At 48.8% G+C, this 16,830-nt stretch overlaps 1 protein-coding gene across 2 annotated transcripts in view; it reads left to right on the top strand.

Annotated features, from left to right (window-relative positions):
• The window catches only part of Tbc1d16 (TBC1 domain family member 16), an 82,453-nt gene that overhangs the window by 51,081 nt on the left and 14,542 nt on the right, over positions 1–16,830 (top strand). For both annotated transcript variants that reach the window (XM_036198047.1, XM_036198046.1), the window contains exons 4-5: positions 15,554–15,715; positions 16,566–16,713. In XM_036198047.1, the coding sequence (XP_036053940.1) occupies positions 15,554–15,715; positions 16,566–16,713 (310 nt within the window). The remainder of the gene's footprint in view (positions 1–15,553; positions 15,716–16,565; positions 16,714–16,830) is intronic.

The raw sequence follows: 16,830 nt of genomic DNA, 5'->3' as shown, positions 1-16,830 counted from the left end.
AGCAGAAACACCTAGGCTGTTGGACATGTGGGAACACCCTTTTAATCCCAGTAGTCAGGAGGCAGAGGCAGAGGCAGTAGGATCACAGGTTCAAGGCCAGCCTGAGCTATATTAGACCCTGGTTCAAAAAGGGTGAGGGTGGGTGGGCTAGAGAGATGGCTCAGAGGTTAAGTGCACTTGAGAGGACCCTGGTTCTTAGCCCACAGCAGCTCACAACTGTCCACAGTTCCAGTCCCAGGGGACCTGACACTCTATTCTGGCCTCCAGAGGCACCAGGAGCACATGTGGTGTATGTACATATATGGAGGCTTACCACACAGACATGTAAAAAGTTAAAATCATTTTTAAAAACCACTCTTGCATTAAATATCAGGTATTTTCTTCTGCTGAGGACCCTCGGGCAGCCGGGCCATGAGCTGAAGGGTGGAGAAACTGTCAGAGGAAGGAATTAGGTCAAACTTTGGCCATCTCCCTGCCTCACCAGCTTGCTCTGGGAGGGGCGATCTGTGGTCCAGCAAGGCCTGTTCCATCTTTGCTGCTCTAGCCTGTTTCCTAAGCTGGTATTTGCACGGGACTTACCTTCATTGGGAAGATCATGAGCACATGATGTTGCTTGCCCTAGTTAGGGTTTCTGCAGCTGTGATAATACCATAGCCAAGAGCGACTTGGAGAGGAAAGAGTTTATTTGGCTTACACTTCCACATTACTACCCATTACAGAGGAACTCAAGGCAGGAACTAAAACAGAAGCCATGGAGGAACACCACTTACTGGCTTCTTCCCTATGGTATGCTCAGCCTGTTTTATTATGCAACGCAGGACCACCTGCCTAGGGGTTGCACCACCCACAGTGAGCTGGACCCTCCCACATCAATCATTAATCAAGAAAATGCCTCACACAGGGTTGCACACGGGCCAATCTGATGAGGGAATTTTCTCAGTTGAGATTCCCTTTTCCCAAATAACTAGATGGTATCAGGTTGACCTAGAACTAGCTAGGACATTGCTGCTCATCTCCCAGGAACAACACTGCCTACATTCCTCACCACTGTGAGCCCACCTCACCTGCCTTCTTTTGTCTGACTAGCTCTTCTTCCCACATTTTCATTGGTTTCCTGCCCAGAGCCAGCCCCACAGGACACAGAAGCTCCTCCACCATCACAAAGGCAGTTTGATGTGGGAGCCAGGGCCTCAGTTTCCCTGTCTGACAGCGAGTGTCCTAATGTGGTGGTAGGAGGAATGGAATAAGCCTGGGAAGGCTCTCTTCTGCAAGCGATGGCCATTCTCCATCATGGCTGTCACTCTAGGGTACAGAGAGTAAGGTCCACGTTGGTGGCTGGCCATGGTGGGCCAGCCAGTCACATGAGGTTAGTGCACACTGGTCCTCCATGCTTTTGGCTGGCCATCACCTTGGGGAAAGTTGTAGGAAGTCCTTTCTGGGGGCCAGGTAACTGCTGCCACCCTGGATCCCAGAAGTTCCTCCAGGTCTCCACTCAGCCCCTAACAGTTCCATGGTAAGCCTGTGGTCACCAGAGAAGGTAGACTCAGGTGGGGACTGTGTCTGAGCCCAGTGCTGCAGCGACAGCTTCTGGGTTGCTTGGGACAGGTTTAGGGACATTGGGGACCTTATGCCAAGAACATATCAGGCTAAAAAGAAACCTTTGTCTTCTCTACTTCTGGGTGAACTCACCCCCCTCCTGTCTCCTCTCCTCCCCTTCATTGCCATTCATTGATCCTTTGAAATCAGAGACTGGAACTTCAGAGAACATTCCAGTCGCTGGTCCTTTTGTCTCGTCCCAGAACACCTGGTTGGGTCAGGCACCCCTTTCATAGGCTCTTTGGAAGACAGGGCTTCTAGAGAGGACCTGGCTTGGCAGAAATTTCTGCGGTCACCAAGAGCTCAGCCATCCGCCCCAGGGAGATTCTACCAGGAGCTCAGGTTCCTGGCAGAGCTAGGTTTTCTGGGTGTTCAGAGACTTCTGAGTAATTTGGCCAGGAGCCTTTTCTCTCTCCTGCTGCCTATGGGGAATGCACAGTGCCAGAGAGGCTGAGAAGACCAGCTTTCCCAAAATGTGAGTGCCTTGGGAGGTGCTCCAAGTATGGGCAGGTTCCCCCACCCAGGCCGAACTGGGAATTAGGAAGACAGCTTTGCAGGCCCGGTGAGGAGAAGGTGGCCGGCCCTCCTCCCTCTGCCTGCTTCTCCATTCTCCTCTTCCAGTCATCCCCAAGCAGCAGTTTGTGATGCCTGTGCGTTGATCATGCCTACTGCTCATGTGTGTCATGCCAAGGCCATGGCAACCAGGCCAAGGTGGAGGGAAGATGAGGGGTGGTGCTTTGGGGCAGAGAAGAAGGGACCTCTAAGCACTCCCCTTTTCCACCACGGTGAAATATGCATTAGCTGCTTCCACGTGCGCTGCCAGAAGTAGCGCTCACACATGCTGCTGTGAGCCAGCCCCACTCTAGATCTTTCTCATCTTCCCAAACTGGAACCCACCCCCACTGAATGTTTGTCCTCACTGCCCCAAGCCTGGCAGCCCCCACTCTGCGGCTTCTCTCTGAGTTTGGTGCCTCTAGGGACCTCCTGTCAGTAGAATTGTGAGCGTTATCATCACACTGGATCTGGTCCTCTCAACCTTGTGGTGCATCTCAAGTGTCAAAACCTCCTCTCTTTTAAGGCTAGATAGTATTTGTATAGGTACTCTTCTCCCGTTGCTATGACAACACATCTGACAAAAGCAACTTAAGGGGAAAAGGGTGTGTTTGGATTCCCAGTTTCAAGGCACAGTCCATCACAGCAGGGACCACACGGCAGTGGGAGCCTGAGGCTTTTGGTCATGTGATGTTCACAGTCAGGAAGCTGACAGAGATGAATGCTGGTATGTGGGGAGCAGGAGAAATCTTGAGTGAATGTGTATGGTTGACTAGGCATGGCCATGTCAAGGACCCTAGTCAGGTCAGGCCCAAAGCCGTGCAGGTCATAGTTCTGGTGCTTGGCCCACTTTCTCCTTTTTATCATTCTTTGACACCAGCCTGTGGGGTGGGGCTGCCCACATTCAAGGTGAGCCTTCCTTCCTTGCTTAAACCTCTGAAAATACCCATGGAGTACACCCAGTAGTGTGTTTCCATGGTGATTGTAAATCCTGAGGTTGATGTTGGATGAACCATCACACACTCTGTTCTCTGGTCCGTTGTTTACGTTCAGTGTGTGTCTGAGAATGACCAGCAGAGGTGGGGTCTCTTTTCATTATGCGGGTCCCAGGCATCAAAGTCATCGGGCTTGGAGGCCAGTGCCATTACCCACGTCCCAGTCCCACACACTGTATTCTGTCCCTTTGCTTTCCACCAGTGGACACTTGTCTGTGCCCAATTTCTGGCAACTGGCAGCCATGTGCTTGGGCACATCTGCTGGCCCCAGTCCCCACTTCCCATTCCCTTGGGTGACACTTTTCAGTTTCTTGTCAGTAAAGTGCTTGCTTTGCGAGTGTGGGGACCTAAGTCTGAATCAGGTATAGCCATGAATATCTGTAACCCAGCCTTGAGGAGGCAGAGATGGGAGTTCCCTGGCCAGCCAGCTCATCTAGTCAGTTGGTAAGTTTAGGTTCAGTGAGCGACTGTCTCCAAAACTAAGATGGGGAGTGATACTGGAGGACTGTCTCCTGATGTCTACCTCCAGTCTCCACATGCTTGCTCATACATGTGTGTACACTGAACACACACACACACACACACACACACACACACACACACAATCTCCCCACATACATCACACACTCTCTGCAGTTTGTACATACACACTCCACACACACACTCCACACATATATGCATTCCATACACATTCCATACACACCACACACATGTACACACTCCACACACATACACACTTCACGCACACACTACACATACATACACACTAAACAGAGAATACATATACACTCTACCCAAACTACATACACACATACTACACTACACACAAGCATTACATCACACACACACACACACACACACACACACACACACACACACAGCCTCACCTGGGCCATTCTTTGGTGCACTCATTGACCCTTGTGTCCTCTTCCCTCTCCCAGAATGCCTTGTACCCTCCACACTCCTCAAAGCTGCCAGGGTTGCTCCCCTACCTCCACCTCCAGAATAAACCCATTACAGGCCACGCCCCAGCCATCGGATGCCCCACCTGACTCTTCCGACACTCCCTGGTTTTCTAACCAGCTTCCTGGGGTGTGGCCTGTCTTCACGCCTTCCTTGGTGGCACTGACCCAAAGAGATGTTGGCCCATAACATAAAGTAGGTGTGTCCCTCTAGTATCACAGGGGATGGAGGCCGGGAGCCCCAGGAGGGATCCCCAAATCTGCAAATGCCTGGAGCCTATATACAGTAGCATGTTGTTTACACAGAACCCACATAGGACTCATAGACTCTCATATGTGCAGATGATCTGAAGATAGCTGCTGTGTGTGCTGTTTACCAGGTAGTGACCAAAAAGAACCTGTACGAGTTCAGGGGACATGCGATATTTTTTTACAAAATATTTTCTTGGTGTGTGTGGGAGGTGGTATGAGGCCAGGGCTTTGTATGCTAGACAGATTTTCTGTCACTGAGCTGTACCCCGGTCCTTTTCTAAGTGTTTTCAAGCCATGCTTGGTTGACTCCAAGGGTGCCGAACTGATCAACACAAAGGCCAGTTATATCCCGAAACAGCATCTACAGACCATGTGGGAAGAGTCATCGATTGTGTATAGTTATAGAAATGGGGTTTCAGGGAGCAGTCACCGAACATTGCAGAGAGACCTTGGGATGGTCCGGACCAGGCCGTGAATCTGCTTGTCAGTGTTTTATGAGTTCTTTGTCTTTGTTTGTGTGTGAGGGTGCATGTGCACACATGACATGGAGCACCCACGGAGGTCAGAGAACAAGGGTCGCTGTCCCTCTGCCTTCCACCTAGTTTCAGCCAGAGTCTCTTGTGTGCACACACCAGGCTAGCTGAGCCATGTACTTCCAGGGGCTCCTTGTCTGTCTCCAGTCTCATCCTAAGAACACTGGGTTTACAGACATGTGCCACCATGTCTGACTTATGTGTGATGTAGGGACTGAAACTCAGGTCTCCACATTTGCATGGCAAATCTTTTACCCACTGAGCCTTTCTCCCTGGCCCTATTTTGTGAATTTTCAACCACACAAAAAGTGAATATATTTATTATTTGCAAGTATCAATCAACTGACAAATACAAAGGGGTAATGTAATATAAAAATGACTTGCAGTTTGAAGTCATTTCCACAGGACACCAGGAGGGCATCTGAACTGAGTGAGTAATCAGCAAGCTGTGTTTCTGTCCCCCTGGGGGCCGTGTCTCACAGTAGGGCAAAGGAAAGGGACTGGTGCTTTTCCTCATGCCTTGATGCGCTCATGTATTAATCCCCATGGGACTGTCCACTCTCCCACCCCCAAGACCTCTTCTCCCAAGAGGCTGGTCTCCTCTGCTCCTGCCACTGAACAACTCACATGGTGCTGGTTCGATGTGGATGCTTCATCCCTGTCGATGGGAAGCTGCACGTGGGCACCATGCCCATTGTCCTGAGGTCAGGGGAGGTGGTCAGAAGGTTTTGTAGAACAGAAAAAAATATTTCTGAGGTTGGCTTAGTTCAGGTAACTCTGGAGAGTGGATCTCTGTACACGGTCCATTCTTGAAGCTGCACAAAATATGTCTCGCTGTCTAATTCCAGAACTTGCCATCTCCCCAAAGAGAAACCCCATGCTAGCTAGCTATGTTCCTTGCCCCCTTAGGCCATAGCAACCATGGGTCTATTTTCTCTCTCTTGAGTGCCCTCATTTCTTTGTCTTGTGTGTGGGAGTCTGGCTATCCCAGGTTGTATCTTAGATGTTTGCCTGATCTCCCTCATGTTGGATTATTAGGACGTTCTCGGAACCCATTGACTCAATACCAGGGTTTGCATCTGACCCTTGGTTCTGCTTCATTTATCTGTGTTTTCCCCATACAGTGGGATCCCCATCACGATACCATCATGATGACTGTGGCTTTGTAAGTTCTTGGGTTTAGGGAGATCCTGCTTCCCTGTTTTCTTGTGTCCTGACTCCTCCAAATCCTTTGTGTTTCCATGTACAATTTACTGTCAACCTGTCGATGTTTGCACAAAGGCAGCTGAGATTGTTACCAGGTTGCTTTGTCCCTGGATGGATGCTGGGTGTCTCCGTCACCCAGAAGGGAGCCTTCCCCAGATTTTTATAAACTGTGTGGCCCTGCTGACACCGTGGTCTCCCCTTCCTGGTCCCCAAAACTGTGAAGATTCTCTCTTGTGGTTTCCAGCTGGCTCTGGTGGCTGTTTCTAACCACAGCCCTAGGAAACAAATTAGGGAGAAGAGAGAAGAGCCTGGCCGGCTGAGGAGCCGAGCCCACAGGGGTCCTGGTGACCACAGGGATTTCAGGCTGTTTCTGAGCTGGGTGTGCAGAGAGAATGGAGCAGTGACATCTTCACCCCAGAGGTATTATCTGGACTGGGTTGGCTCCCCTCCTGACTAGGTTCTTGGCTCAGCAAGACCAGTCTCCTGAGTCACATGGCCGCCCATTCTGTGCTGCATTTTCCCATGTGTGACATGTGGAGACATTCTTGGTGTCTTTCATTCATGAACAGGGTTGGCAGAGTCACTCAGGTTTGGTGTCAGAAGGTCTCAGCCTCAGGGGCCTGGAGACTCGCAGCCCTGGCAACAGCTTAGTGTCACTACACGCCTCCCCTTCTTTGCTTCTTGTGTCTGAGACAAGGTCTCATGTGGCCCAGGCTTGAGCTATGTAGCTGAGGATGACCTTGAAATCCTGATCCTCCTGCCTCCACCTCCCCTGGAGCTGGATTGCAGGCTTGGCTCCTTTTCCTCCTTTTCTAAATTATCGTTTTTGTTTTCTAATATAAATGGAAATTCAGGCTTCCTGTAAAACAAACAACAAAGATAAGAATATAGCAGATTAGCTTAGTGTTTCTGACAATCAAAATGATACACTATTCCCATTAGGAAACCTGAACAAATAACGAAGAAGATGAGAGCAAACCCTAATTGTGCCATCTAGAGACATCCATTATTGTAACATTCATGGCATATGTATGCAGATAAATCTGTAAGGTTGTATTATATATGAAGCCATGTTGACAGCACTGAATCTCATGTTCCTCGTTTGATGTTTACCATGACATTTTCTCTGGTTATTAAATACTTTTGTGAAACTTTTTATAACAGCTTAATGATGTGGTGCCATATGACCTTGCCATGATATATGGAAATAACTCCTCATGCTTGGAAATTTGGTCGTGACCCTAGGTTGATATTGGTGGATTTTGAAAACTTCTATTGGGGGCTGGAGAAATGGCTCAGAGGGTTAAGAGCACTTGCTGCTCTTACAGAGGATCCAAGTTTGTTTCCCAGCACCGACATGGCACCTCACAACCATCTGTGACTCCAGTTCCAGGGGCAGTACCTTCTGGCTTCTGAGGGCACCATACATGCACATGGTGCACAGAAATACTTACAGGCAAAACACTCCTATTTATAAAATAAAAATTAAAAAAGAAATAAAATTATAAAAAAAATAAAATAAATCTCTCCAAAAAGCTCCACTGGACTGTAATTGCCGTTCAGTAACCTTTGCATTTTAAGTGTGCTATTTGTCAGTTTGGCATCTATGGTACATGACTCTACTGCCTGACCGCATCCCAGATGCACATCCTTCTTGGTTTCCTGATCCCCTCCCTGTCCCTGCACTGAGTGACTCAATTACAACCTGGTAACAATGATGCAGAGGGCCCAGAGGCTCAGGCAACAGAAGAGAAAATAGGCAAACCAGAATTGGAAGTCTGTTTTTTTTTTAAAGTTTGTACGTCAAACACAAAGCAAAAATGACACTCAGAGAGTGTAAGACAAAAACAAAACCAGAAGAACAAAACAAAACCCCTTAGAAATCACACATCCAATAAGAGACTATATCCTAAAGATACTCAAACAGCCACCGAGCAGGGGTGCAGGAGTCACCTTGGAGAGCAAGCCAAGGCTGCAGGGAGAGCACCCCACTCTGTGAGGCTGCTCTAAGTGTAAAAGCAGTGTAGACGATCATGAGTGTTGGTGAGTGCAGGGGAAGTAGAACCTTTATATGCTGTGGGCGTGGTGCAGAGTGGACCCTCTGCTGTGGGAAATGGGGGTGAGGGTGGGGAGGCAGGTGGGGTAGGATGGGGTGGGGTTTGTGGGGGGGGCTGGCACTTCCTCAGAAAGTCTGAAAAATAGAATGATGCAGCAACCCCTCTTCAGGACATGCACCTAAGAGGCTGGATGGCAGGGATTTGAGGGGGTGCTTGTATGAAAGGAATCATTGAGGACAGAGCAAACAGACAGACAGATGTGGTCTGTCCACACCATGGAATGTCGCTCAGACTTGAGGGGAGTGGGGTCAGGCTCATGGTGCCTAGTGGACCAGCCGTGTGTTCAATGAAACACTCTTGAGGCAGAAGGATGAGAGCTGCGTCAGCCCCCAGATGGGGCTCTTGGGGCAGCCAGGTTCACGTACACAGTAGGACGATGTTGCAGGAGACCCAGAAAGCAAGGAGATGGCAAATAACTTCACAGCTCTCATAGCGCCTCTGTTTATACACCCAGGTCTTCTGAAGGAAGCAGGTAGCGACTGTATAGTGCTGTGATTGGCTTAGTACCACTGAGCACTACTCTAAAAATGCGTAAGGAAGCTGGCTCGAGAGATGGTTTGGTGGTTAAGAGTACTGGATGTTGTTGCAGAGGGCCTGGGTTCAATTCCCAGCACCCACATAGCAGTTCACAACTGTCTGTAACTCCAGTTCTTGGAGATCTAGTGCCCTCTTTTGACCTCTTCAGGTACCAGGCATGCATGTAGTATGCAGATATACATACAGGCAAAACACACAAAGTAAAATAAACAAATCTAAATAATGCTTACAGTAGGAAACTGATATTTTGACACAACAACAACAAAATTGTACTAACAGACCTGTGGTCCCAGCTGCTCAGGAGGCTGACACGGGAAGACTGAAACTGGAAAACAGCCTGGGAAAGTCAGGAAGCCCCGTCTCAAAGTACAAAGTGTAGCAGGAATTTTAGAGGGTCTTATTAATAAAATCAAACCTGGAGCCAGGTATTGGGGTGAATGCTGAAAGATCAGAGAGATAGAACAAGCCACAGCTTCCTCAACTCGACAGTTCCTCAGCTGATCTTGTTTCCTCGGACTGAAACCTTCTGAGTCCTCATCCCAATTGCTCTCAGCTGAATTGTGCTATTCAAAACCTAAAAGCTTAACCAGCCAAAATGCTTCTAGTTTCTGGTCTTCACGCCTTATATGTCTTTCTGTTTTTGCCATCACTCCCTGGGATTAAAGGCGTGAGTCACCATGCCTGGCTGTTTCCAATGTGACTTTGAACTCACAGAGATCCGCCTGGCTCTGCCTCCCCAGTGCTGGGATTAAAGGCATGTGCTACCACTGCCTAACCTCTATGTTTAATATTGTGGCCGTCCTGTTCTCTGACCCCAGATAAGTTTATTAGCGTGCACAATATTTCGGGGAACACGATACCACCACAACAAAGTAAAAAGAGGGCTGGGGTATAGCTCTGTGGGGAGAGTGCTTGCCTAAGGATGTGGGTCCAATCCCCAGTAAAACACACACACACACACACACACACACACACACACACACACACACACACACACACACACAGTCTCACAGTCGTTTCTGTCACTTTGGGGTTAGTTATTTGGGTACGTTTGTGTGCGGATGGCATTTACACAGTGTGTGCACTCTGTTTGGGTTTGGCTGCTTTTCTCAGCATAATGATTTTGCAGTGTGCTGTGTTGGCCAGGTAGCAGTGCCCAACCTTGCCACTGAATCCCTTCTGTGGTGTATGTACCACACTGTTAATCCTTTCCTTTGTGCCTTCTAGGTCTTGCTTCCCATAGTCGAGCAATACAGCCCCTCCGTGTGGATGTGACTTCTGTGTTTCTAGTCAGCACCTGCAATCCTATTGCCTCAGCCTCCCTACAATCGGGATAACAGACACGTGCTGCCACGCCTGGCTGATGCTATGTTTTCTGGAGTTCCTTATAAATATTCAGGACATGAGTTCGGTTGGATGTATGTTTTGTGGGCATTTGCTTTCAGGCTGTGACTTTTTCTTTCTTTTCCTTTTGATGAGGAGTTTTCTGCCTTGTTACCTTTGTGGGGTATGGGTTCTACCCAAGAAGCCAAGGTCTCAGCTAACAGAAAAATCTTTGAGATGTCTGATACAAGGCCTCATGGTTTTTTTTTTTTTTTAATTATGATTACATTTTAAAATTACATTTATTAGTTTGTATGTTTGTGTGTTTGTTTGGGACTGTACACAGAAACCACAGTGCATTTGTGGCGGTCAGAGGACAGCCTTCAGGAGTCACGTGGTCCTAGAGACAAGAAACTACCTGCTGGGCCCTCTCATGGACTCATTTGGTCAGGGAATTTTCTAGGGTTATAGTTTTGAGGTTATGGCCTTTAATCCACTTTGAGTTAATTTTTAGGTATGACATGAAGAAGTTGACTTTCATTTCTCTCATGGAGACGTCTTGCGGACACACGCCTTTGGTGAGAGTGTGGGCATGGTGTGTCTGCACTCACTGACTTCTTTGATTCTACCATATGGTTTTCAGTGTGGGGGTCTTGACTGTGATCTCTTAGAGCAGACCCCCAAATAGTCTCTGGACCTTTTTGTGGATGTACATATATGTGTTCGCTGTGCATGTGGGCACACGTGCTTGTGAGTGCATGCAGAGGTTAACATCTGGTGTCTTCCTTGATCGCTATCCTCTTTATTTACTGAGGCAAGTTCCCTCATGGAACTCAGCACTCCCTCATTCTGCTTGGCTAGCTAGCCAGCTTGCTTTGGGAATCCCTTCTCCACTTGCTAAGCACTGAGTTGATATGAGGTTTTATGTGGGTACTGGGGGCCCAGAGTCTGGTTCCTAAGCTCCCATGGCAAGGCTTTATCCACGGACCATCTCCCCTGGTGTAAGTTGAATGCCTTGATGGTTGAAGGACGCAGTCCGTTTTTCTCTATTAACCATCTAGCCTATAAACTCGCTCAGTGCACTCAGGGTTCTGAGAGTTGTTTTACAGTCCCCAGAGATGCTCCATATAAACAGTCACATCCTCTACCAGCTCAGACCATTGCACTCTCCCCACCATTCTATGTGGCTCCCCTCCCTCCTCCTGTCTTATGTGGAAGTGAAGTGGACACTGGAGGATACAGGATACCAGTAGAAGCCAGTACCTAGTTCCTGGCTTGCTTAAATTTTTTTTTTACTTTTATATTTATTTATTTTATGTATATGAGTGTTTTGCCAACATGTATGTCTGTGTATCATGTGCATGTCTGGCACCCTAGGAGGTCAGAAGAAGATGTTGGATCCCCCAGAACTGGAGTTGCAGATGATTGTGAGCCATCATGTAGGTGCTGGGACCCAAACTCCAGTCCTCTGCAAGAGCAACAAGTGTTCTTAACCATTGAGCCATCTCTCCAGCCCCAAGCTCCTGTTTTTGAGGGGAGCAATTCTGTCCTTCCCCGCAAAGTCTGATGTTAACTGTAGATTGACTACACAGTGTTGTCCTCTTCTGAGGAACTTCCCTTCCCTTCCTAGTTGTGGGGGTTTGTCAATTTTTCCAGTAGGATGTTCTGTATCTATTCGTGCGTGTGATTTTATGACTGTTCTCCTTGAATTAATTCTGGAAAGGAAATAAAAAGGTTGGAACACACCGATATGTTAAGCCATTCAGAAAAATTAGGCCAGTCTCTTACATTCCTCTAAGCCATGCCAAAGTGTTCCTGCGAACCCTGGGCTTTTGGTGCACACACACACACACACACACACACACACACACACACACACACATTTGTTTGCCTGTATGATTTTTGTTTTTGAGACAGGATCTCAGGTAGCCCACCCTGGCTTCAGCTTACTATGTAGCCAAGGATGACTTGAACTCCTGATCCTCTTGCCTTTGCCTCTCAAGTTCTAGAAGTACAGGCATACATCACGCCTCCTGGCTTAGATTTCAAATACTGGCTTTTTGTTCTTAGCTGTATATATATATATATATGTGTGTGTGTGTGTGTGTGTGTGTGTGTGTATAAAATTTATATCTATATCTATCTATCTATCTATACATAGGGGGAGAGAGAGAGAGAGAGAGAGAGAGAGAGAGAGAGAACAGGTATCCACAGGGTCCAGAGGATGCTGGATGATCCCTTGGAGCTGGAGTTACAGAGTGTTGTGAGGTGCCAGATGTGAGTGCTGGGAACTGAACCTGGGTCTGTCTGGTGCAAAAATGTCATTCACCCTTAACTGCTGAGCCATCTCTCTGCCCCTAGCTAATAATCTTTGAATTATTACCCATTTAATACTCATCCCAGAATGGTCTCTTTTGCACTTAAATTCTTTTTATTACCCTAGACAGGAACATACTGTTTTTGTATATTCTCCAGTAAATTGTCCTTTCCCTTTGAGACTTTCCTGTGTAATTCATTGCTATAATGCATGTGCATTTTAATATATTAACAGTATTAATCTTTATCATCTGCAGTATGTGGGCGGTTCATTTTCGTTATTATCATCATTATTGTTTAATACACATCTGTTTGTTCATTTGTTTTTTGAGATAGCCTCAGACTCACTGTGTAGTTCACTTGTGCTGGCCTTGGACTCCTGATCCTCCTACCTCCATTTCTGGAGTGTGAGGATTATGAGCTTGCACACATCACACCTGGCTTATAGACTTCTAGCTTGATAGTTTTAGGTTCACGGCAAAAATTTCCCATGTGTCCTTGGTCCCGTGGGGACCCAGCCACCCCAGCAACAGCATCAGCCATGAGACAGTGGAGGCACCTACACTAATGGACCATTACCATCCAGAAGTCCACAGTTTGCACAAGGCATTGTTGTCTTGCTGTAATGTCTTCGCTGGGTTTGAGAAGTGTGTGATAACCTTGTGGTGTCGTACAGAGGGTTGTATTGTTTTGTTCTCCAGAGTCTGTGTCTCCTGTCCTCCAGCCCCGGGTAACTACTGGTATTCTAACTGTCTGCCTAGCTCTCCTTTTCCTGAATGTCACCATGTTGACATTACAACAGGAAGCCTGCTCATATAACCATTGTTTTTCAGAAACATCTTACCTCCTGCTTCATTCCCAACTCCCAGGAACCTGCAGGGGCCTGCTGCCTGTACCCTGGCTCAGTATCTTGCTCCCTGCTCTGTGGGTTTCTGGGAGGTTGTAGAAGTGTTGGAGGATGGTGCTGCAGCCTGATGTTATAGTGACCCCAGCCACTTTGCACACAGCTTATCCATACATGCAGGGTGGGACAGGAAACAGCTTTTGGCAGACTCTCCCCTAGGCTGTGGACGAGGACTTTACAGTGTTCAGCAGCAGGGTCCACTGAGGAAGACTGGGGCGCATCCTGGACCTGTGAGGGGACCCTGCTGGCCTGACTTCCTGACACAGGTTGGGAAGGAGAGCCGTATCATAACTGGCCTGGTGTGAAGGGTTTGAATGGCCCTGCTTTCTCCTTGATGGCTGACAGAGGAGGGGATGGACCCAGCTTCCCAGGGACCTGTTCACTGGGCAGTTTACACTGGATCTTCTGCTCTATCAGAGAGCAGCTAATTCACAGATTAGAAGAACAGCAAAAACCGTAGAATGATGGGATGGCATAGCCATACTGCACACTCAGAGGACAGAGCTCAGGTTCCAGTCTTGGCTCTACTACTGCTGGCTGTGTGACCTTGGGCAAATTACATAGCCCTTCTGGGCCTCAGTTTCATTTTCTGTTTTTTGTTTGTTTGTTTGTTTGTGGTTTTTTTGGAGCTAAGGATCGAACCCAGGGCCTTGCACTTGCTAGGCAAGCGCTCTACCACTGAGCTAAATCCCCAACCCAGTTTCATTTTCTGAACAGTGGGTAATCCCACTACTCCTGTAATAAATCATGTGGCATAAAAATACATGAGGGCCAGGCAGTGATGGCGCATGCCTTTAAGCCCAGCACTCAAGAGGCAAGAAGATCTCTGTGAGTTCGAGGCCAACCTGGTCTACAGAGCAAGTTCCAGGACAGCCAGGACTGCTACACAGAGAAACCTTGTCTTGAAAAACAAAACAAAAACATAAACATGAGGGCTGGGGAGAGGGCCCAGTGGGTCAAGTGCTTAAGGACCTGAGTTTGATCCCTCACACTTACATAAAAAAGTCGGGCCTGGTGACATGCACTTGTAACCTCAGCATTGTGGAAAGCAAAGAGAAGAGGAGCCCTGGACCTGTGCTGGGCAGCCTGTCTGGCCAATCAGTGAGCTCCAGGGTCCCTGAGAGATGGAGGAAGATTCCTGATATTGACTCTGGCCTTGACACACGCTCTCACACATATGCATGCACACCCCCCAGCACATATGCATACACACACACCACAGCACATGTACATGCACACACCCCCAGTGCATATGTGTGCACACACCCCAGCACATATGCATGTACACCCCCAGCACATATGCATACACACCCAGCACATGTGCATGCACACACACCCAGCACATATGCATGCACACATCCCAGCACATGTGCATGCACACACACCCAGTACATATGCATGCACACATCCCAGCACATATGCATACACATACACCACAGCACATATGCATGCACACACACTACAGCACATGTACATCCATACACCCCCAGCACATATGCATACACACACCCCAGCACATATGCATACACACACACCACAGCACATATGCATGTACACCCCCAGCACATGTGCATGCACACACACTCAGCACATGTGCATACACACACACCCCAGCACATGTGCATGCACATACCCCCAGCACATATGCATGCACACTCTTCCACCCCAGCACATGGGAAGTGGCCAAGCCCATGTCCTCATGTCATTATGTCATTATGCGAGCCATATAGTTAATGTTAGTAGCCCATGTGTTTCCTCACATAAACATTGTTTTTCAGAAACAAAGAAGAAATCCAACCCTATGTAGAAACCTTACTGCTTAAGACTGTGACAGGGCAGCTGCCCTTCACGGCCCCTGGAGACCAAGCACTTGACACTTCCACACATCTCCCTGTTGTCTTCATTTCACAAATAAAATGTAGAGGCTCAGAGAGGCTTGGTCACTCACCTCTGTTCACTCAGGAGGTGGGAGCACCCCTGCCATCCTGACAATTTCCTACCCATATCAAGGTACCTTGGAGTCTCCTCGTGAAAATAATGCTTTTCTGTTCAAACCAAAGTATCACCATGCACAGAGAGTCATGGGATCAACCTGCTCATTTGTTCAACCACCTGCATCCGGGGTGCAGCGTCTGGCCAAGCGTGTTCCGTCTTATCCTGTGTGTTTAAGCCTGGGGTGTAGGTTACATGCCCCCTCCCCATCCTTCCCCTGGGTTGGCGTAGCGGAGAGATGAGGCCCTCACACCACCTGCTCTGCCAGCTCCCCCTCTAGCTCGGATGCCAACCTGCGGTTCCCCGACAGCAATGGCCTCCTGCAGACATCTCGCTGGGATGAGCCACAGCGGGGATGTGCCCTGGAGCAGATCTGTGGTGTGTTCCGTGTGGACCTGGGCCACATGCGCTCACTGCGACTCTTCTTCAGGTTAGAACCTATCCTCTGCTTCCTGGAAGCATGTATGCGAGTATGTGTGCCTACATGTATGTATGTGTGTGTGTATGCATATGCACACGTGGGGGGCATATGTAGCCATGTGCATTTCCAGTCTGTCAGGCAGCAAAGAGTTACAACTGGTCTAGTCGATGCTGGCTTGCACTCCTGATCCACTGTCGTCAGCGGTACCTCACTTGAGGCTGCCCCAGTCTGTCCCCCCAATACCCTGCTTAACCTTCAGGAAAGAAGGCCCACACCAGGAGAGAGCTGCTGATAGGTACTGCAGGCTACCGGGCTTCAGGACTCCCACAGGACTTTTGCATGGTTGGCACTGTACTGGCCTCTAGATGGAGGTGGCCTTTGCTTCACAGACCCCAGTTGCTGCCTCCTAACTATGATTTCCCACATCAGTCCAAGTCAGCACCCACCAAAAATCCCTGTAGGAATCCCTGAGGGTGCTGAGGTAGTCGGCTGACAGCCTTGAAGGAGATTTTGGGAAACCCTGTCCTGTGGCTCCGTATGATCCAGCCATGAGGGTAGAGGAGGTTGAGTAACCCCCTGCAGGGTCCAGATCTGCATCCAGCCAGCCCTGGCATCCTCCTCCAGGTCTCCTGGGCAGCTCAGGAGTGGCCTGCCAGGAGACCCCTGGATCCAGCTGCCTTTGCTTCCTAGGTAGAGGGAATGCTGAGTCTGGTTGACTGTGCTCCTCACACAAGCTGCCAGACTCCCTTGGGACGCACTGTTTCCTGCCTGAGGTGGCTGACAGCGTGCTCTGATTAAACTCAGAAATCAAAACCTGCATTAACCCATTCATCCCTCCCCCCACCCTGTGGCCCTGTAGTGACGAGGCTTGCACGAGTGGCCAGCTGGTGGTGGCCAGCCGAGAAAGCCAGTACAAGATTTTTCACTTCCACCACGGTGGCCTGGACAAGCTCTCCGAGGTGTTCCAGCGATGGAAATTCTGCACGGAGACACACCTCAGGGATCAGGTAGCCCAGCAGAGAGTGGGGCGGACATGGTTGGTTAGGGTGAGGGGTGGAAACACCTCTCTCAGGATACCAGCTGCCAACCCAGTGGGTCTGGGCCTGTCTGGGGACACCTTCCTC

Source organism: Onychomys torridus, chromosome 8 (assembly GCF_903995425.1).
Source record: "Onychomys torridus chromosome 8, mOncTor1.1, whole genome shotgun sequence".
NCBI lineage: Eukaryota > Metazoa > Chordata > Mammalia > Rodentia > Cricetidae > Onychomys > Onychomys torridus.
This window is presented reverse-complemented; position numbering and strand designations above follow the sequence as displayed.